The 22,259-nt window shown below is 48.8% G+C and overlaps 1 protein-coding gene across 12 annotated transcripts in view; it reads left to right on the plus strand.

Annotated features, from left to right (window-relative positions):
* Positions 1-22,259, plus strand: part of LOC136449759 (uncharacterized) — a 259,701-nt gene that overhangs the window by 193,189 nt on the left and 44,253 nt on the right. For 5 of the 12 annotated variants that reach the window (XR_010758118.1, XR_010758119.1, XM_066449931.1 and 2 more), the window contains exons 1-9: positions 9,622-9,767; positions 10,656-10,721; positions 11,307-11,410; positions 11,498-11,536; positions 11,651-11,713; positions 17,996-18,073; positions 18,280-18,345; positions 18,457-18,499; positions 19,758-19,806. Coding sequence is in view for 10 of the 12 variants with exons in the window: in XM_066449931.1 (XP_066306028.1) it covers positions 10,679-10,721; positions 11,307-11,410; positions 11,498-11,536; positions 11,651-11,713; positions 17,996-18,073; positions 18,280-18,345; positions 18,457-18,499; positions 19,758-19,806 (485 nt within the window). In the remaining 2 variants the exon portion in view is untranslated. The other 7 variants (XM_066449935.1, XM_066449933.1, XM_066449934.1 and 4 more) reach the window with 7 other exon arrangements.

Genomic DNA, 22,259 nt, shown 5'->3' on the forward strand with positions numbered 1-22,259 from the left:
AAGTTTACAAGCACCTTATAAAGATCCTAACTAGGAAACATAGGTGTCGGGCTAGCTAGAGCTCACCTAATTAATTCTAGAGCAAGGTCACACAAACCTATGCACTAGTACTTTTGCAACCGGCGAGCTCCTACACATGCTAGTGATATAGAAGCACAAAGCTCCTAAGCTCACTAGCAATGCTCAATAATAAGGCTACACAAGTCAAATTAGAGAGCGCAAATCACTTAGCTACACAAACTAAGCAATGTGACTAACAAGGATACTAAAACCAAATTAGCCATGCAAGGGAGCTACTTCTATGCTACACAAGCAAGAAGGTAACTAGCAAGCTACTAAAGCCAAACTAGTCATAAGAGCAACTACACAAGCACAATGTAAATGAAAGTAATACAAGCTTGTGTTGCGTGGAATGCAAACCACCGAGAAGATGATGAAGACAATGTAGACATGATGATTTTCTCCTGAGGTTCACTTGGTTGCCACCAAGATATATCCTCGTTGTGTCGATCGCTCACTTGATGGTTCGGCAGCTAATTGGCATCACCTGCCAAGTTTGCACATCAGGAACCGCAAGAACCTACCCTAAAAGTGAGGTTAGCTCAATGAAATGCTCAACTAGAGTTGCTCTTCGTGATCCCCGTAGGGTGAGCACAACCCCCCTCACAAATCCTCCACTAGAGCACCGCATAACCTTCTCATGTGCTTCAATAGAGTCACAAGCTACTAAGCCATCTAGGAGGTCGCAACCTCCAAGACTAACAAGCATTACTGGCTTACAACTCGATCACCTAGTGCCACTCGATGCAACGCACTAGAATCACACTCACTCGCAATTGGATTGCACTCTTGCAAGCACTAGTTAGTTAGATGGCTCCCAAGCACACCTACATAAGCCACCAAGGCTTAAGGGTGCTCAGCAACCAGCCCAAGCTCGAGCTCCACCTCAATATATACCCCAAGCCAAATAGAGCCATTGGAGCAAAGCTACTAATTTCTACGAGGGCACTGGACACGGCGGTGCTTGGCACCACACACGGTGATGTCCTCCCCAATGGTCAAATTCCAACAGCTACTTCACTTAGCCATTGGGGTCTTGGTCACTAGCTAGCTAGGGGCAGTGCACCACCATGGGGGTGCCAGTGACCACCCGAGCCAACTCCTCGAGATCCCCAGCCTCTGGAATTTTAGGGCGATGCACCGCCGTCACCATGGCGGTGACCCCCTCGCTCAACCACCGAAACAGCTAGCCTCAGGTAAAAGGTGGTGGTGCCACCAGACAACCCCTAGCAGTGTCACCGCCATCCCCATGGTAGTGCACACCAGTCGGGGCGATGGCCACCCTTTCTCTCCTGCTCTGAACCGAAGTTAGATGGGCACCGCACTAGGGGTGGTAGTGCCACTAGGCATGGCAAGGCGGTGCCAGCCCCAACACACTACTCTCAGCCTTCTCTAGCCAATCATCGCCACTAGGGTGGGGTGCACCGGACAGGGGGTGGCGGTGCCACCCAGGCAGCACCCCAAGCCTAGTTTCGCCTTTCCTTCTTCACCAACTTCTTCACCTTTATAAATATGCTAACATTACCAAGTGTACACCACCATGTGCATGTGTGTTAGCTTTTTACAAACATTTGTCCAAAGGATTAGCACTCTTTTCACCACGTCACTTGATCCTAACACATATGGAAAGTTAGATTGCTCAAGTGGCACTAGATGACCAATATGCAAATAAGTTTGCCCCTCTTAATAGTATAGCCATCTATCCTAAACTTGGTCATAAACTTCTTTACTCACCTATGACCGATGAAATTAAATGCCCTAGGTTATACCTTTGCCTTACGCATTCCATTCCATCTTCTCCAATGTTAATGCAACACATGCATCAACCTTGATGAACAAATGATATGATCCACTTCATATCATCATGTAACCTTATTGGTTCATCGATTTTGACTTCACTTGCTCTTCACTGTTGTACTAGGAGATGTGTGTCGGTGGCCGAAAACACCTAGGGTAGGGGCCGCCTGGATCGCTGCTCCAAACGCCAGGGGGCCGAAGTGATCTAGGACGAGGCCCTCACCCCATCACTTAGGGGTATGGGACTGCGCCTAAGCGTGGCACCTGGCCTCGATAGTGTCACAGACATCACAGTCGTCGCCGATTTGGTGCCGCATGGGGGGACACCGAGGAGAAAGGTCATGCCTTCACTCCTCTCAGGGCTTGGTGCCCTAGGTCCATGGCTGGTTGGAGCTACTGCTGGAGGTGTCGCCACTGCTCCTCGCCACCTATGAGGTGTAAACGTTGGAGCACCCCCTGTTGGTAGTGGCCATCGTCTGGGATGGCCGAAAGAGTGTGGCATGGCACCAAGAGACTAAACTCTCAGCCTACTGCTCGAGGGCAATGCAGGGGAGTCGCTTTGCCTCATTTAGCCGCTCGTTGGTCTTTGGGTCCAGCGTGTCAGAGGTGTCTTCCAGATGGCAAGCGGTGGCCACCATGTTGTACGCCACGTAGGGGAAGCAGAGGCTGATGGGAGCCCCTGTGTGGGCATTGTTGTCATCGAGAGGGTACGGGGCTTGTTGTCATGCAAAGTCCTGCCTTTGGCGCTCGAGTTTAGACTCGATGGCTTCTAGGTCCACCTACCGAGTGTGCAAGTGGTCCGTCTTCTCCTAAAGGTAGGTCGTGCGACTACGAGGACTCTAGTCCGGTGGCGTGAGCCTAGGCATCTCCTCAGTAAGATTGTCACTGTCGACATGGTAGCACATGCATAGTGGGGTGTCATAGTCGATGTCATCAGAGTTGGACTTCGGTCCATTCCCTAGAGGACCTCGAGGAAGGTGCAGAGTGAGGGGACATCAGTCCCTACTATGCTAGAGAGGATGATGCTCTATGACGCCTCATGACTGATGAGGTGCTCCTGCTCCAGCTAGAAGGACACCGCTGCATTCTGTATCCCAAAAGGCATGTCTAGGAGGTACTACCAGAAGCAATCAGGTGGTAGGAGCACCTCGCCGGTGGCGATCTGGTGGTGGACGTTGGCCAGCATGTGGAACATCTGGTGGCGGTCCGACACGGTGGGGTTCAGACCTAGACTGCGTTGGATCTAATGGGCTAGAACCTCGAGATCTACTCCTAAGAGTCCTGGCAGAGGAGGCGGCACCGGGGGCTCATGGCCCACCGGTGCAGCCCCATGGAGTGGACAAAGCTCGCCATAGCAGTTGACGATGTAGGCCAGGCTCCCAAAGTTGAGGACCTGGCCTAGAGCAAAGGCATCCTCCATGATGGAGAACTCGCTAGGGAAGTGGACATCGCTGTCTGGGACGGTGCTTGCTCCAACGACGAGTCGGGTGGCTCTAGCCACCGTAGAGCTAGAATTGCACTTGACGTTGCCCCCTACTAGGCACACTAGCTGTTGTGGGGTCAAAACCATGGCAAGCATGTTGTTTGAGTCAGTGTTAGAGTACGTGGTCTCCGGTGGCTCGGGTGGACTCAGGAACATAAGAACCACGTAGAGAAGACACAAAGTTTTATCCTGGTTTGGGCCAATTCGGTCCGTATGTTAGCAGCTGATGATCCTTATACTCAAGAGCACCTGAAATCTAGGGAGTTACAACAGAGTGTAAAGGAAGAAGATTTGGTAGGGGTTAGCTCGGTGCTAATCCTAAAGTTGCCTCACTATCGGTGGAGTCTCACCCTCGTCGGAGAGGAAAGAGATGATGGAATACAGTGGAGGAGGGGCTCTTGGTGCCCCTCTTTGGGTTGCCTTGCTCTCGGTGTAGAGCAGAGGCAGATGGAATGGAATGGAGTGTTTGGTGATTGAATCGGGATGCTCCCCCCTCTTGGTCCAATCTTATCCCTTATATAATGAGATAGGTTGGGTACAAGGCAGTTTGGGGGTTCTAGTCTATGGTCTACGTGCACTAGAGTCTAGGAGGGGCTTGTAGCAGTGCGCCATGGACCGTCGAGGTGTCTTCGAGCCGAAGAAGCCTGGGCGTCGTTCGACTGCTCTGTTTTGATACTCTGCGTGTCAGGCGGTGTCAACTTGGACTGGCCTCACCCGGGTGAGACCTTTTGGAGTCTTCTTGGTGGTAAAGGAGGTTGGCACCAGGGGCTGACGCATGGGCCTAGAAGCCCCTGAGCCCCTGAAGGCCGCGGGAAGCTTTGTCTTCTTGTGTCGTGCCCCGGACGTGACCCTATCGGTGGAGCAGTTCGTAGGGCACACCTAGAGAGTGGCGTCAAGGAGCCCCTAGGCATCGGTAGCCTAAGGCTTGTCTTCTTGTGTCTGGGCCTTGGCTGGCATCGTTAGTCGGACAGGAGCCTAGGACCGGGCTTGGTCGTGCCATAGATCAAGAGCCCAAGGCTCAGGAAAGTCTCTAAGCCCTAGGCGAAAGTTTGAAAGGTCCTAATATGGTTAGAGGGGGGGTGAATAGCCTATTTAAAAATCTACAAACCAACTAGAGCAATTTGATTAGTATGACAAATAGCGAAAAACAAACTTGCTCTAGCTCTACAAGGGTTACAAGCCACCTATCCAACAATTCTAGTTACTATGATCACTAATCACACAATTTACTAAGTTACTACTCATTAAGAGCTCTCACACTTGCTACACTAAAGAGCTCCACTAGATGAACTTAAGATACAAAGCAAGCTCCCAATTCTAGCTACACTAAAGAGCTTACTATAACTAGTTTGCGAGTATGTAAATGAGTAAGTAAGATGATTATACCGCTGTGTAGAGGAGTGAACCAATCACAAGATGAATACTAACTCAATCACTGGGAGAATACCAAAGGGCAAGAGACAACCAATTTTCTCCCGAGGTTCACATGCTTGCCAATATGCTACGTCCCTGTTGTGTCGACCAACACTTGGTGGTTTGACGGCTAAGAGGTGTTGCATGAACCTCGTCCACACAATTGGACACCGTAAGAACATACCCACAAGTGAGGTAACTCAATGACACGAGCAATCCACTAGGATTACCTTTCGACACTCCACCGGGGGAAGGCACAAGTCCCCTCATAATCACTGTGATCGGAGCTGGAGACAATCACCAACCTCCGCTCGACGATCCTCGCTGCTCCAAGCCATCTAGGTGGTGACAACTACTAAGAGAAACAAGTGAATTCCACAGCGAAACACGAACACCAAGTGCCTCTAGATGCAATCACTCAAGCAATGCACTTGGATTCTCTCTCAATCTCATAAAGATAATGAATCAATGATGGAGAGGAGTGGGAGGGCTTTGGCTAAGCTCATAAGGTTGCTATGTCAATGCAAATGACCAAGAGGGTGAGCTTGAGTCGACCATGGGGCTTAAATAGAGAGCCCCCATGAATAGAGTTGTTGGCTCTCTGTTCACTAAAAAAATAGGGCAACCAGACGTAACGGTCGTATTGACCAGATGCAGGACCCCAGCATCCGGTCGTCAGATCTTTGCCACGTGTCCCCTGCTTCAAATGCTGATCACCCGATCTCAACGGTCATCAGTGCATTTAAGTTGTGACTGGACACGCTGCTCAAAGTGACAGGATGCACCAACACCAGCATCGGGTTATTTCTAGTAAGGTTCCACTCGCGACCGGACATATCCGGTCATGCCCAACCGGACTCGCCCAGCATCCGATCACTCGCCCACTTCTCTGTGCGCTGCCACATCATCATGATCGAACGCTAAACAGTGTTCAGCCAGAGTCCGGTCACCTGTGTTCGGTCAAGAGACCAAGGGTGGCCTTCACTACGCGCCACTGACCGAACGCAGGACCCCAGCGTCCGGCCACTGCGTGACTAGCGTCCGGTGCACTCTGTGAAACCCTGTCTTTTCTGTACAGGGCGCTGGTGACACTTTGTCGGTGAAGTTTTGAACCCTTGCTCCCAAGTGCTAAACACAATGTGTATCACCTTTGTACATGTGTGTTAGCATATTTTTCACAAATATTTTCAAGGGTGTTAGTACTCCACTAGATCTTAAATGCAGATGCAATAAGTTAGAGCATCTAGTGGGACTTTGATAACCGTATTTCGATACGAGTTTCACCCCTCTTAATAGTTACGGCTATCAATCCTAAATGTGATCACACTCTCTAAGTGTCTCGATCACTAAACCGAAAAGCTCCTATCAATTTCACCTTTATCTTGAGCTTTTATTTTTCTTTCTCCTTTTCTAAGTCTAAGCATTTAATCATCACCATGGCATACCATTATCATGTCATGATCTTCATTTGCTTCACTACTTGGAGTAGTGCTACATATCTCATAATCACTTTGATAAACTAGGTTAGCACTTAGGGTTTCATCAATTTACCAAAACCAAACTAGAGCTTTCAAAGTTGCGGTCGAGTTAGGCTCGGCTGGATCTCTTTGCTAGAGGATGCGCGCGAGCGTGCCCGATAAACATAGCCCCTGAGCCCCGGGCGATCCCGAAGGGGTCGGTCGGGGGTCTTCTTCATTCGGGAATCATTGGACCGGAGGCTTAACATACCTATATGTTATGATCTCGTCACTATGTTTTGAAGAATTTTATTTTATTAGCAATTTATGTGCAAATATATGCTAGAAGATTTATCAAATAAGTTATCAGCGTGTAATACTAAAGTTGTTATTAAAAAAGATACTGAAGTTGTTACATAGTAGCACATCGATTGTTATCATGTGAATATAATAAAATTATTATATACAGTATTTACATAAAGATAGAATAGCGGCCCAAAACAAGACATGTTGCAACTTGAAGGTGCAAATTATTAAAATAAGTATTGCTTAAGCTGCCAACTATGTGGGCAAGTTATTATACAACACATTACAAAAGCCAGAAAACATGACTTGCTGCGACTAGGGGCATTTATTAAAAGACGAGAGTAGCGACACAACAACCTGGGGGCAAATTATTAGAACAAAGATTGCATAAGCTACCAACTGGAGGGACAAGTTATTATATAACTCACTATATAAGCTAAGAAACATGACTACCTGACATTTGGATGGACATTTATTAGAAATACAAGAGTAGCGGCTCAAAATAAGATAAGCTACACCTTTGAGGGGCAAATTGATTGCATAAGCTGCCAAAGTATGGAGGTAAGTTTTTATACAACTAACATGTAGAATTTATAAAGGCATTTGAACCTGAAAATGAAAATGAAATAATGGAACTCATAACTCATTAAACTAAAACTAAAATAAACATTGAAACAAAAAATAAAATATTTAAAAGCAGAAAATATTGAAGAATAGTTAATATGCAGGATTTAGAAAGGCATTCGAACCTTAAAGAAAAACTGAAAAACTGAAATAGCTACCGCAAACTGAGAATGAAATTGACAACCAAAAAATTAAACTAAAATTGACATATAGAAACTGAAAACTAAAGTAGACATAATGAAAAACAAAAAATTGAAACATAAAACTTAAAACTAAAGTAGGCATTCGAACCTAAAAGGAAAAATAAAATTGAAAAATAAAACTAAAATTAACAAATAAAATTGGAAAATTAAAGTAGACACAATGAAAAAAACCATAAACATGTGATTGAAACTGAAAATGACAACCACAAAATTTAGCTGAAACCAACAAAAATGAAAACTAAACAAGACACAATGAAAAAACAAAAAAACTGAATTGACAAATAAAAATGAAAACTAAAGTAAACTCAATGAAAATAAAAAATACATAAAAGAAATGAAAATAAAAAACTAAAAAAGAAATAAAAAAAGAAATATCACACTATAAAAGAGCGAATAACTTGTGGGGCTATCCCTCTTTCATGACCATTTGATCTTGACACCGTTTCACATGAGCCTTCCGTTGTCGGAGATCTTACTCTCCCTCGATAAAAACCGTTCGATCTAGATGCCGTGTCATATTCGAGATCTTACTCACGCCCTCTCAATCCCGTGGCTTGACTCCCTCTCCCCAGGGGTGGACATACAGGTATGCCGGGGGTACATAGGATGCATCGGAGACCGCCGCAGTCACGCATGCGCACGTCTTCGCTCAGTTCGAGACTCCATCGATCCACCAAGATGCGGACTCTATTGTCGATCATCGATCTCACGCACGGGCAGGGCACAGGCGATCCCTATCGTTGATCATCGATCGTCCTACTTCCTGCGGGCAGGCAGTGCGGCGTCGTCCCGACGTCCCGTCCGTCTCCCAATCTCCCTCTGGCCTTTGGCGGTCTGCTCTTTGGGTTCTGGCCATGCCGGCTGCCGCCCTGCTATTCCCCTGCCGCTGCCGGCCTACTACCCGCCTGCCCCGCTGCACCATGAAGACTTGAAGTGAAAATGTGCAAATCGATCTCACGCAAAGAGACTATCAGGCTTGTAATTGTTGTCGTGAGTCATCTGTTTTTTTTTTCTTTCAGAACTTGTTCACGCCGTGAAGACTTAGAATCATCTACTTTTTTCGTAGCATTAGAAGATAATATATCTTGCGAGTTTTTTACGGACTACGATTCTATCATTGCTTTTTACATTATGCTACAATAATATACACATTCGCTGAGCAAGATATTTTAGGTGGATGAAGATGATATATCGAGACATTGAGAAAGTGGTGGCAAAAAAAGTCAGATGGGTAGTATTGTAAGTTATCAGTAATGCATTTCAACTATTTATATTGTAATTTGGTGAATTTAAGATTTATTATGTTATTTAGTGCATGTATAATAAATTATGTTGCTAATTTACAATTGTTTATCGAATCAATAAATGGTTTTTACTGAATTATTAAATATTTTTTATTCGAATTGCGTATGATAATTTTTGTGAGGCATACCCTATGATAAAATCCTAGGTCCGCCACTGTCTCTCGATCACGTACGCCTGCGCAATGGACTTAATCACACAGCTCAACTCCCTCTCGGTCACAGCTAGCCCCTAAGCATGTCCTACCCAGTTATCATGCATGGCCTTTCTATATGCACACGTAAAACTAATCTAATTCGGCTGAATCCAACGTGTCCAAGTCTTTAGTCGTTTGGTCTAATAGCCACATGCGACGTAACATGGCCCAACTGTGATTTTACATCCACGTCATAAGACGTAGCTGAAGCCAACACCTGAACTTCACGTGTCATGCACGACACACATTCATGCACATGCACCACGCCCAAACTTTTGTGTACCGATGATTGTTTGCTTTAGATTTGAACCTTGTTCTATACAATCTCATCAAATCGAATAAGCACTTGCCTTTATTGTATATCGACAATTCAATTGACATTTCTATTGCATTTCAAATGGTTCTAAGAAAAACGTGCGTGTTACACGGGCATATTTGCTAGTATAAATAAAAGAAGGATAAAAATAAAAAATAAAAGAATACTAAAAAATAGATAAAACAAAAAAATAAAAATAAATTGCTGCATTGAAAAGAAAAAAGAATAAAGAAAAAAAGCACCTTGGGCCAGGCCGCATGCCGGCAGGGTCGCTCGCTCCCCACGAGCGCGATCCCCGTGTCCGGACACCCTACCGGAAGCATATCCGAAAAAAAAGCGGCTGATAACACTTGCGAGTGGCCACCATGGTGACGACTGACGAGAGTCAGGCCAGCCAGCCGTCCTCTTTTTTTTTATTATTTTTTGAAACTGGGTAGATATATTACAGTGCTTATGAGCTGACGAATCAGCCAAACAAACACGGCCGCAAGCCCGCAATGCCCCGTGCCTGGGCCCACTGTTATGGGAAGAAGCTCCATCCCGCCGGCCGTCGCTCTCTCGCCGAAGGCCGGCATCCCGCTCGGTGACTGTACCGTTCGTTGCCGCCGCGGTGAGTCATCCGCGCCCTTCTTCTACCGTCGAATCCGTGTGCTTCTCGGCTCCTCCACTCCGGCCGTTCGTCCGGTGCCGCTGCGCCAATACCTCGCAAACAGTAGACATTTATAATGCGAAATCCTTCAATTCCGTTTTGCCGAAGCTAGAAGCTAGCTTAGCTCTCATGGTGAGTGTGTAGTCTCCCTCGCCCCCCGACGCCAACCCCATCGCCGCGACCGCGAGGTCCAACACGACGGTCAACGGGGCCGACAGCGACGCCGACGCCCTGCGGTCCGCGTCTGCCGGTCTTGCGCTATTCCCGTCGCCCTCCCCTTCCCTTCCAATCCTGCAGCTGCTCCCCTTCCCTCTCAATCCCCTTCTCTTTCGATTTTGCAGCTCCAGACGAACGAGCCTCTAGGCAGCGCGCTTGCCGTCGAGCAACATCGCCGGCGGCATGGACGGCAGCGCCCATATTGACACATCCGTGCATGGACTCAACACCCCAGCCCCCAGGCGCTAACGAGCAGCGCCGCCCCCGTGCGAAGCCCCACCTGTGCACGCTCGATTTCTCCTCTTGTTTTGCTGTGTTCTTTTGACTGGTCAGTTCTGTCCTAAGACTCAAGACTGAGACCGAAACAGAACTGACCGAGACCGAATGCCCACCCATGACCGCCCTACACGGTCGTTTTTGGCTTCAATGATCTATATATTCTAACACAAGTACACATTACACAACACCCATCAAATGATTTCCTATTGTTACGGTAAGTGTGCTTTTAGAGTCCTGTAATCTATTTGTCACACGGTGATTCCCTGAAATGTGAAAAGTTTAGTTATTCATGTTGTCATACAATGCTTTCAGTGCACATATCTAACAGGGAACCACTTTCAAACCTGAATATAGTGGCGCTGCTGTAGTGGAGTAACATGGCTTCCTGCGCTATGGATACCATTCATCTGTTCGTCATAGGTACTTTTCCCATTCCTTGTGCTTCTAAATGGACCGCATGAGCTTCTATTTGCATCTGCTGTTTGACAATAGGATCACCGTCTGTAATAATTGCATAAGATTTTAGTAGTTGTTAAGAAGACATACCTGGGTGTACATAATGAGCTAGATTGCCATAATTTTGATTAGGATTCAAAACTTGTTTCCTTAATTATTTGGTTTAAAAAGCCATAGCAATCAAAGTATTTTTCAAATATGGATGCATCTGGTATTCTGAGCAGCTTTTATACAATCAAAAAGCATGTCCTGGCAGTTCAGCAATGGACACACTTATGTAATTGGCATGGCTCCTACTGTTTTCAGTATCATCTATGCTTCGTGTATAAGTATATCACTTCTTGTGTTTTATAATTTAGAGAATGTTTTTTTGTTAACTTCTGTCTGCCATGATTCTCCCTTTTAATTTCTAGATTATGACCCTGGGTTCTGTAATTAAATTGATACCCTTTTCATATAATTTCTGTGTTTGAATCAGCATGCTATTCCCTGTGCTATGAGAACTACTGAGCCATGTAGTTCATTAATAATTTTTGTTATTTTCTGCAGTTTTGTTGGCAGTCACCTACATGCATGTACCAGCTACTGCTATCATCGTTGTTCCAAGTTCTAATTGTTATACATTTGATAATGAAAGCCGCCTTGTTGATTTTGTATCCATACAATCATGGTCTTCACTATGCCATGTACTTTTAAACTAGACAAAATTCTTTCATGTTGCTCTCCTAAGCAGCTTTCAGACGCATCTGGTTGGTAAGGTTTTCGAATATAAGGAACAGGTGAATATCTGAAATCCATTTTAAATGTTAAATTATTATCTTCTAGACAGTATATTGTTTTCTCATAGTGCATTTGAATATAGCCTAACGACTCTTTTTCATTGTAATTATCAGGGCTCACTGCACTCTGATTTGGTTGTCGAGTTCTGCAAAGATGTGCAGAAAAGATCTCAAGAGGTAAGGAAGTATGATATATTGACATGCCATTTTTTCTAGTCCTAATTGGCAATTTATGATGTTATCTCCATTTGATTTTAAGGTCATGAAGTTTTAACTCATTAAGTCATTATGTTCTTAAAAGGTGTGGTACTAGTACCATGTTTGTATATTTGTATATTTTTACAATTGCAGTCATATCCTAAGGTGCCAGTGTTTATTCCAAGGGTTTAGGCTGTATAAAAATCTGTTGCAGTCTGAAGACTACATACTTAGGGTTGTAGTGGTGCCGACTGCCAACACAACCATTGGAATTGGATTGTAGTGATTGTTCATAATGCACCACCCTTTTATGCTGAACAAGTTACCAAATATTACCATTTCATCAGTTAATACGGACATATGGCAAGATAAGAAACCAAATATTCCTGGAATGTATAGTAAAGGGAAAACCAGGCCTTATGTTACTGAAGATTAGTAAGCACAGTGTAGCAGCCTTTTAGTTCCAACATCAATCATCATTTGTTCCAACATATTTAGCAATAACTCAATAAATCATCTGCTTGTCTAACCTTTCTTTTTAGCCTAATTGTTCTATATACTAAATGTATTTAAAAATTCTGATTTTCCTTTTTGGCAGCACATACTGCTAGAATTGTGTGGATTCCTTATCAGGCTAACCCTAGAAGGGTAGCAATGTATATTAGTCATACATGGGCCTCATGGGCCTAATACACTCATACTCTCATATTCCAACACCCCCCCGCAGTCTGAACTACCGTCGCAGCGGAGTTACAGACTGGACATGAAAAGAAGCACACACACGAGCCCCCCCACAGACGCAACTAGCCACCAATGATGTTGAGGCTGGAGCGAAACTCGGTGAAGGTCGATGACGGGAGGCCCTTGGTGAAGATGTCGGCAAACTGGGAGGTGGTCGGGACGTGGAGGACCCGAACATCGCCGATGGCAACCCGATCACGGACAAAGTGTAGGTCGATCTCCACATGCTTGGTCCGTTGGTGCTGCACGGGGTTGGTGGAGAGGTACACCGCACTGACGTTGTCGCAGTAGACCAGCGTGCTCCGGGAGAGAGGGCTATGGAGCTCGGCAAGGAGCTGTCGGAGCCAGGAGGCCTCAGCCACGCCGTTAGCGACAGCTCGGTACTCCGCCTCGGCACTGGATCGGGAGACCACCGGCTGGCGCTTGGACGACCAGGACACCAGGTTGCCGCCCAGAAAGACAGCGTAGCCGGAGGTAGAGCGCCGAGTGTTCGGACACCCGGCCCAGTCGGCGTCAGTGTAGACGACGAGCTCGGTGGAGGAAGACCGCTGAAGGAGTAAGCCGTAGTCGACAGTGCCGCGGAGGTAACGGAGGAGGCGCTTGAGCGCAGTGAGGTGAGGCTCTCGGGGATCATGCATGTGAAGGCATATCTGCTGCACTGCATAGGTGATGTCTGGCCTGGTGAAGGTGAGGTACTGAAGGGCACCTGCAAGACTCCGGTAAGCAGTGGGGTCTGCCACGGTGGTGCCCACGGCCTCTGACAGCTTGCCCTGTGTGTCAACTGGAGTAGAGCAGGGCTTGCAGTTAGTCATCCCAGCACGCTCCAGGATATCAAGAGTGTACTGCCGCTGGTGAAGGAGAAGGCCGGTGGGGCGAGGCTCAACAGTGACCCCGAGGAAGTGGTGGAGCACACCAAGATCCTTCATAGCAAACTCCTGCTGAAGAGAGGCGATGACACGGCTGAGTAAGGACGGGCTGGAGGCTGTGAGGACAATATCATCAACGTAGAGCAGCAGATAGGCAGTCTCAGCTCCATGGTGATAGATAAACAGGGACGTATCCGACTTGGCCTCCACAAACCCCAGTGTCAGCAGGAAAGCAGCAAACCGAGAGTACCACGCCCGGGGGGCCTGCTTGAGGCCGTAGAGAGACTTGTTGAGCCGGCAGACCATGTCCGGACGAGAAGAGTCAACAAACCCCGCTGGCTGGCTGCAGTAGACTGTCTCGGTGAGAGTCCCGTGGAGAAAAGCATTCTTGACGTCCAGCTGATGCACGGGCCAAGAGCGACTGAGAGCCAGGGAGAGCACTGTGCGTACGGTGGCCGGCTTCACCACGGGGCTGAAAGTCTCATCATAATCGACTCCAGGGCGCTGAGTGAAACCCCGAAGAACCCAGCGAGCCTTGTACCTCTCAAGGGTACCATCAGCCCGCCGCTTGTGTGTCCAGATCCACTTGCCGGTGACGACGTTGAATCCGGGTGGACGGGGCACCAGATCCTGTCTGGTTGACGAGGAGAGCCGCGTACTCCTCTTCCATCGCGCGGCGCCAATGAGGGTCCGACAAGGCGTCGCGAACGGAAGAGGGTACAGGAGAGATCTGCGGGTCGTCGGGCATCGTCGCGAGAGCCCGGGGCCGCAGGGTACCAGCCGCGTGACGCGTCACCATAGGGTGAACATGCCGCGGGTGTCGTTGAAGGAGTGGCGGGTGGTACACCGGCGACGCGACACGGGCAGCCTGAGGCGGCGGCGGCGGTGTAGGGGTCGCCGGCGGAGGAGCCACCGGTGGTGTAGGCGTCACCAGTGGAGAGGTGGACCCCGGTGGTGCCGGAGGCAGCGTTGCCGCCGGCACACGGCGCTGGTAGACGTGCACCGGCTGGGCGAAACGCGCAGGAGGTGCGACAGGCGGCGTCCCCGGACCCGCTGCGGACGGAGGGGCAGGGGCAGCTCCGGAGGGCGACGCCTCCGGACCCGGGCAGGGCGCAGGGCCAGGGGCGTCACTGGTGGGCGGCGAGCGGGGGCACGGGCCCGGCGAGGGGCACGGGGAAGCAGTACCTGCAGGAGACAGCGGTAAAAACGGCTGGACCACCGTGTCAGTGGGAAACAGAGAGAAGGGGTCAGGATCGGGGGTGGGAGATGGTGTGGTGGTGGAGAAGGGGAAGACAGACTCATCAAACACCACGTGGCGAGAGATGAGGACCCGACGGGAGGTGAGGTCAAAGCACCGGTACCCCTTGTGATCCGGGGAGTACCCAAGGAAGACACACAGAGCGGAATGGGGAGCCAGCTTGTGGGGAGCGGTGGCAGTGGTGTTAGGGTAACACGCACACCCGAAGACACGAAGGTGGTCATACCGAGGAGGGGTACCGAAGAGAGCGTGGTGCGGTGTGGGAGCCGGGCAGGCAGCGGAAGGAAGGCGGTTAAGGAGATAGGTGGAGGTGTGCAGACTCTCGGCCCAGAAGCGAGCAGGAAGCGACGCCTGGAGCAGAAGGGTGCGCATGGTGTCGTTCGTGGTGCGAATCATGCGCTCGGCCTTGCCGTTCTGGGAGGAAGTATACGGGCAAGACATGCGCAACTGGACACCGTGAGAGAGGAAGAAGGCACGGGAGGTGCCGTTATCGAACTCACGGCCATTGTCACACTGGACGGCCTTGATGGTAAGGCTGAACTGAGTAGACACCCAGGCGAAAAAGTGGAGAAGAGTGGTGAAGGTATCCGACTTTGCACGCAAGGGGAAAGTCCACGAATAATGCGAGAAATCGTCAACCACCACAAGATAGTATTTATACCCAGAAATGCTGATGACAGGAGATGTCCATAGGTCGCAGTGTACAAGATCAAACACATGCGTAGCATGTGAAGAAGAAGAACAAAAAGGGAGACGAACATGACGGCCCAGCTGGCATGCATGACACAAGTGCTCATCGTGAGTCCGAGTACAACCAATGTCGGAACTGCGACTAAGCTGCATCAGAGCATCACGTCCAGGATGGCCGAGGCGACGGTGCCAAGTGGTGGAAGAAGGAGTGGCGGCGAAGGCAGCTGACAAAGTAGACGGCGACGAAGAGGAAGCAGACGTCGGAAACCGAAGGGTGTAAAGGGGTCCCGTGCTGTCACATCGGAGAAGAGGACGCCGGGAAGCCAAATCCTTTACAGTAAGACCAGAAGAGTCAAATTCAACAGAACAGGAATTGTCAGCTGTAAAACGACGAATAGAAAGAAGGTTGTGAACCATAGAGGGTGCAACAAGAATGTCAGGAAGAACAAAGGAACCATGAGTGCCGGCGGCACCCACGGACGTAACTGGAATACACGAACCATTCGCGACCATGATGGACGAAGGATGAGAGGCAGAAGGAGGGTGAATAGAGGAGAGTATACCAGGGTCTGGAGTAGTGTGGTAAGTGGCACCCGAGTCGGCAATCCAGTCGGTACCGGCAGGCGGTGTCAGGGCCATGGTGCTGAAGGATCTGGCCAAGGCCGCCGGGTTCCAACCGACAGGCCCGGGCAAGGTGTCGGGAGGTGGCACCCACGAAGATGCGCCGGGAGGTGTAGCCCACGCAGACGGGGAGTGAAACCCCGGAGGAGCTCCAGTGAGCAAGGCCACTGGTGGGCGAGGCTCTCCGCCTGGAGCCGGGAAGGGCCACATGGAGATGCGCCCCAACCACGGGTTGTGGAAAGAGGGCCAGGCTGCACCCCGTGGAGTCGCGGGCGCCTGGTGGCTCCCTGGAGGCACCGGTGTGTGGTGGCCCCCGCGGCCCCCACGCCCCCCTCCGCGGCAACGGCGGCCGCCACGGCCCCCCCTACCCCCCGCCCGGCCCGGGGGGAGGAGAACCAAGAAGCGACGACGGCGGTGGAGCGAACGAACGCGCCGGAGGAGTAGCGGCCAGGGCAGTCGAGGAAGACGAGGACCCTGGCGCGGAGGTGGACCCTGGCTGGACGCCCTGAGTGAGCTCCTCCATGACAAGGTCGTCACGGACCTGCAGGAAGGAGGGAAAGGGCCTCTGCCGGGTGATCCACGTCCGGAGGTGGGCGTAGCGGTCACTGAGCCCGCGGAGGACATTGAGGACCAGAATGCGGTCCTCCACGGGCCAGCCAAGGTCGCCGAGGGAGTCCGCCATGCTCTTCATGCGCCGGCAGAAATCGCCAACGGAGAGGTCACCCTGGACGAAGGTGCGGAAGCTCGCATCGAGACGCAGGGCCCGGGCTTCGGCATTGCCCAGAAACTGGCCCTCGAGCGCAAGCCAGGCCCGGCGAGCGTCAGCAGAGTTGCGGACGAGGTCGTGGAGGTCCAGGGAGATCGTCCCGAGGATCCAGGAGAGGACGACGCTGTCAAGGCGCAGCCACGATGGGGTCTGGACCGCGACCGAGGCGTCGACTAGGACGTGGTCGTCGAGGGCGTAGCGGCGGAGGGTGAGGAGAACCAGGTCCCTCCAGCGGGCGTAAGAGGGCGACTCAGGCTCGAGGACGACCGGGACGAGGAGTCGGATGTTCTGGACACCCCCGGCCTGGTAGTGGAGCTGAGCCACGTGCGGGTCGGCCGGGTCGTGCCAGATGACCGTGGTGTAGACGCGCGGTGACCCGTCGAGCCTGAGGAGGTGGCCGCGGTGTCGTAGGATGGAGGGAGGACGAGGAGCTGCTCCGCCTCAGCGATCTGGCGGGCCAGGGCATCAGCCGCGGTCGCGCTCGCGCTCCAAAGCGAGGGCGGCCGCCCGCACCCGGGCCTGGCTGTCCGCAGCAGCAGCCCGTGCAGCACGAGAGCGGCGGCGAGAGCGGAGTTGGCCCCTGCCGTCTGGAGAGGGCAGGGGGTGGCAGAGGAGGGGGAGCGGGGAAGAAGAAAGGCTCCAGGGTCTCCCCCGCGCCCCCAGCGGCAGCGGCGTGGCTGCCTGCGCCCGCGCCCGCCCCTGCAGCGGCGGCGGCGGCGGCAGTGGGCAGGCTGCCCGAGCCCGCGCCCGCGGCGGCGGGGCCGCACTGCGCCCGCGCCCGTAGCGGCGGGGCCGCCTGCGCCCGCGCCCGCAGCGGCGGCTGGGCCACCCACGCCCGCGCCCGCGCCGGCACCCGCGCCCACGCCCGCAGCGACAGCGGCGGCGGCCGGGCCATCCGCGTCCGCGGCAAGGAGGCCGGCGCCCGCGCGCTGGGCCCACGACGGGTAGGGAAGGGAGGGGAAAACGTGGAAGTAGGTTGGGGAGGGAGGGGGAGGGCGTCCAGCCATGGCGGCGGCAAGAGGCCGGCCGGCGGCGCCTGGCGGCTGGTTGGGGAAGGGGAGGGAGGAAAACCTAGTCTGATACCATGCTAGAATTGTGTGGATTTCTTATCAGGCTAACCCTAGAAGGGTAGCAATGTATATTAGTCATACATGGGCCTCATGGGCCTAATACACTCATACTCTCATATTCCAACACATACGTTGGGCTTTGGCCAATTTTATGTTTGATCATTTTAACCTACATGGTCCTCGATAGATGTTGAAATTTGTGACATGTCACCATCTGGATAATACAATGCATTTGTTCATTCTGTTCAGGGTGGTTACCTTGAATTTGGACGCTTTGTTAGTTCTCGCTCTTTTCTAACTGGTTCAGATCCTATTGACTACATTCAGGTAACACTTTTGTATTTCAAATTGATTGTATATGATAAAAAGAGTGCATGCCTTTTCTGTTGAAAACTGTTGACTTATGATTTTTTATCATATAGTAGCATGTTGTTTAGGTTGCGTTGAAACTAGAGTGCTGTCCATTCTTGTTAGGAGTTCTCTACCTTCGTAGCTCAACCATACATTCTCTAATTTCTCACATGCAATTTCAGAAAATGCATAATGGAGATTTAGTGCACTGTGAAACTACATTCGAAAAGATGGGTCGCACAGCGCAGGTTTGTGTCTAATTTCTGGTTTTCTTTGTTACTGTTACTAATGTCGTTATTTCTTATTTTATACCAAGACTATTTTAAAGTGATGGATTAATATTGTTGAACATATTTCAGGTAAACATCATATGTGGACATTGCTCAGATAAAGTGTGCAAAGGTTGTTACCTATTGAGTTTTCTTATTCCATGTGTCCAATTTGAATACTTTTTTGCATGTTACTGACCAAATAAAGAAAGATCACTATGCATTTTCTCAAAGACAGCTTAGGAGGTGGAAATGCTACTTCCTGCTGCATAGGTTTAATATGAAGTAGCCTTCTTACTTGCACACAGATTTGTTTTCACTTTCCAGCTATGGTTATCTTTTTTTTCTCAGACATGCAGGAGAGCTGCATATCATTACATCAAGAAGATACAAAGAATCAAAGAGACTCATACAAGCCCTCGGGTTTACAAGAGTACTAGACGACCAACAGACCACCTACGCAACCAGGCTATGCCCAAATGTGCCTGAGGCCTTTGACCCCTGCCATACACCACATTTTTTCCTCATATCTAATCTTTCCTATGCTTCCAAATCCACCAAATGACCCTCCAAAGACACATATATTCCTAATTTCCTATGCTTCCAAATCCACCAAATGACCAACACCACTAAAGAATTTAAACCCTTTTGGTGTTGTTTATCTAGTTGCTGCAAAACTTGGTGCCACCAAGCAATTAAGGGCATGTTTGGATGCCGGCCTCAAGCTGCCAGGCCAAACATTGGTCGTTGACTGTATGCAAACCTACCGTTTGGATGATAGCCAAACTTTGGTTGGCCCCAGTTCAGACATAGGCGGCTTAGTCCATTTTTGCGGCTGATCCTGGGCAACCGATTTGTGCGCCAAAATTTGGCCGGCCCAAGCTTTGGCGCGGCAACTACCGTCAGCAACCAAACGTGCCCTAATTCATAATCAGTAGGCCCAGGTGCTTGGTGCTGCATATATTTATCAGTAGATTTGGTTTCCTGTTTTTCTCTGGGACTCTTTAACGCTTCGAAGAAAAATGTTGTCTGGTTTGGCGTGATTATTTAACTTCATTGCCCCCCCCCCCCCCCCCCCCTGCAAGATAATTGAATGAAGTACTTTTTTTTGTTCTCAAGTCCTTGTTACATTTTTTCCTGGGAATTGGCACATTAGTTAAAAGCACCATTCTTATCCAACAATGGGCATCATGTAGATGCTCTGTATATATTGGTGTGCATATGCCATATACGGTTGGCAAGCACTATTGGTTTTATTGCTAGGATGATAATTGGTGAAATGATTATGAAAAGGTCAATTTCTTGCTGGTTTTCAATCCAAAGATAACACAAAGTTCGATCTTAGCCACATGCTCATGAGGAAGCATATGCTGATATTGAAAACCGTGCAGATGAACAAGGATGCATTTGCAGCATATCTTACCATGAACGGATGTGCAGGTAATCATGAAATATTCGATTTATTTATATTTTAAGTGAAATGTTTTCTGTCTAATGATTGGTGTGAATGCTGGAGATGTCCACATCAGATAAACCATAACTACAAAGATGTAGATGTTTCTCAGATAACTATGAATATGAAACCTGATTCAACAACAACAACAACACAGTCTTTAAGTCCTAAACAAGTTGGGGTAGACTAGAGTTGAAACCCAGCAGAAGCAAAAGGTTCAGGCACATGAATAGCTGTTTTCCTAGCACTCCTATCTAAGGCTAAGTCTTTGGTATATTCTATCCTTTCAAGTCTTCTTTTATTGTCTCTACTCAAGTCAACTTGGGTCTTCGTCTACCTCTCTTCACGTTACTATCCTGCCTTAGGATTCCACTACGCACCGGTGCGTCCGAAGGTCTCCGTTGGACATGTCCAAACCATCTCAACCGGTGTTCGACAAGCTTTTCTTCAATTTGTGCTACCCCTAATCTATCACGTATATCATCGTTCCGAACTCGATCCTTTCTTATATGACCGCAAATCCAACGCAACATATGCATTTCCGCGACACTTATCTGTTGAACATGTCGTCTTTTCGTAGGCCAACATTCTGCACCATACAACATAGCAGATCTAATCGTCGTTCTATAAAACTTGACTTTTAGCTTCTGTGGTATCCTTTTGTCACATAGGACACCAGATGCTTGGCGCCACTTCATCCACCCTGCTTTGATTCTGTGGCTAACATCTTCATCAATATCCCTGTCTCTCTGTAGCATTGATCCTAAATATCGAAAGACATCTTTCCTAGGCACTATTTGACCTTCCAAACTAATATCTTCCTTCCGAGTAGTAGTGCTAAAGTCATATCTCATATACTCAGTTTTAGTTCTACTGAGTCTAAAATCTTTAAACTCCAAAGTCTCCCGCCATAACTCCAATTTCTGATTCACTCATGTCCGGCTTTCATCAACTAGCACTACATCGTCTGCGAAAAGCATACACTAAGGGATGTCTCCTTGTATGTCCCTTGTGACCTCATCCATCACTAAGGCAAACAGATAAGGGCTCAAAGCGGACCCTTGATGTAGTCCTAACCTAATCGGGAAGTCATCCGTGTCTCCATCACTTGTTCGAACACTAGTCACAACATTGTTGTACATATCCTTAATGAGCCCGACGTACTTTGTTAGGACTTTATGTTTGTCCAAAGCCCACCAAATAACATTCCTTGGTATTTTATCATAAGCTTTCTCCAAGTCAATAAAAACCATGTGTACGTCCTTCTTCTTCTCCCTATACCGTTCCATAACTTATCTTATTAAGAAAATGGCTTCTATGGTTGACCTTCCGGGCATGAAACCAAATTGGTTCATAGAGACCCGCATTATTGGTCTCAAGCGATGCTCGATAACTTTCTCCCATAGCTTCATAGTATGGCTCATCAATTTAATTACCCGGTAATTAGTACAACTTTAAATATCCCCTTTATTCTTATAGATCGGTACCAATATACTTCTCCTTCACTCGTCAGACATCTTGTTCGATCGAAAGATATGGTTGAACAGCTTGGTTAATCATACTATAGCTGTCTCCAAGACATCTCTATACCTCGATTGGGATACCATCTGGTCCTATCGCTTGACCTCTTTTCATTCTTTTCAACGCTTCTCTGACATCAGATTCTTGGATTCTCCGCACAAAGCGCCCATTGGTGTCATAAAAAAAGTCATCCAACGGAAATATTGTGTCCGTATTCTCACCATTGAACAATTTGTCAAAATACTCTTGCCATCGATGTCGGATCTCATTCTCCTTCACCAAGAGATGCTCCCTTTCATCCTCAATGCACTTAACTTGATTGAAGTCTCTTGTTTTTCTCTCACGAACCCTAGTCATCCTATAAATGCCCTTCTCTTCTTCCTTCGTACTCAAATGTTGGTAAAGATCCCCGTACACTCTATCCTTTACCACACTTACAGCTCGTTTTGCAGTCTTTTTTATCACTTTGTACTTCTCTATGTTGTCCACACTCCTGTCATGGTATAAGCGTCTATAGCATTCTTTCTTCTCCTTAATAGCTCTTTGTACTTTCTCGTTCTACCACCAAGTATCTTTAGCCTCGCCTCCACTTTCTTTAGTTACTCCACACACATCTGAGGCCACATTTCGAATGTTGGTTGTCATCTTCTCCCACATGTTTATGTCCTCTTCTTCCTTCCAAGAGTCCTTTTTTATAACACTTTTCCTAAATACCTCTGACGTTTTCCCTTTTAGTTTTTAACACTTTGTTCTTTCAATCTTAGCTTGTTTATCCCTACGGGCACGTACCTGAAAACAAAAGTCTGCCACCAAAAGCTTATGTTGAGAAACAACACACTCCTCTGGTATCATCTTGCAACCCAAGTATGCTCGTTTGTCATTTCTTCTTGCGAGGACAAAATCAATCTAGCTAGAGTGT

Source organism: Miscanthus floridulus, chromosome 5 (assembly GCF_019320115.1).
Source record: "Miscanthus floridulus cultivar M001 chromosome 5, ASM1932011v1, whole genome shotgun sequence".
NCBI lineage: Eukaryota > Viridiplantae > Streptophyta > Magnoliopsida > Poales > Poaceae > Miscanthus > Miscanthus floridulus.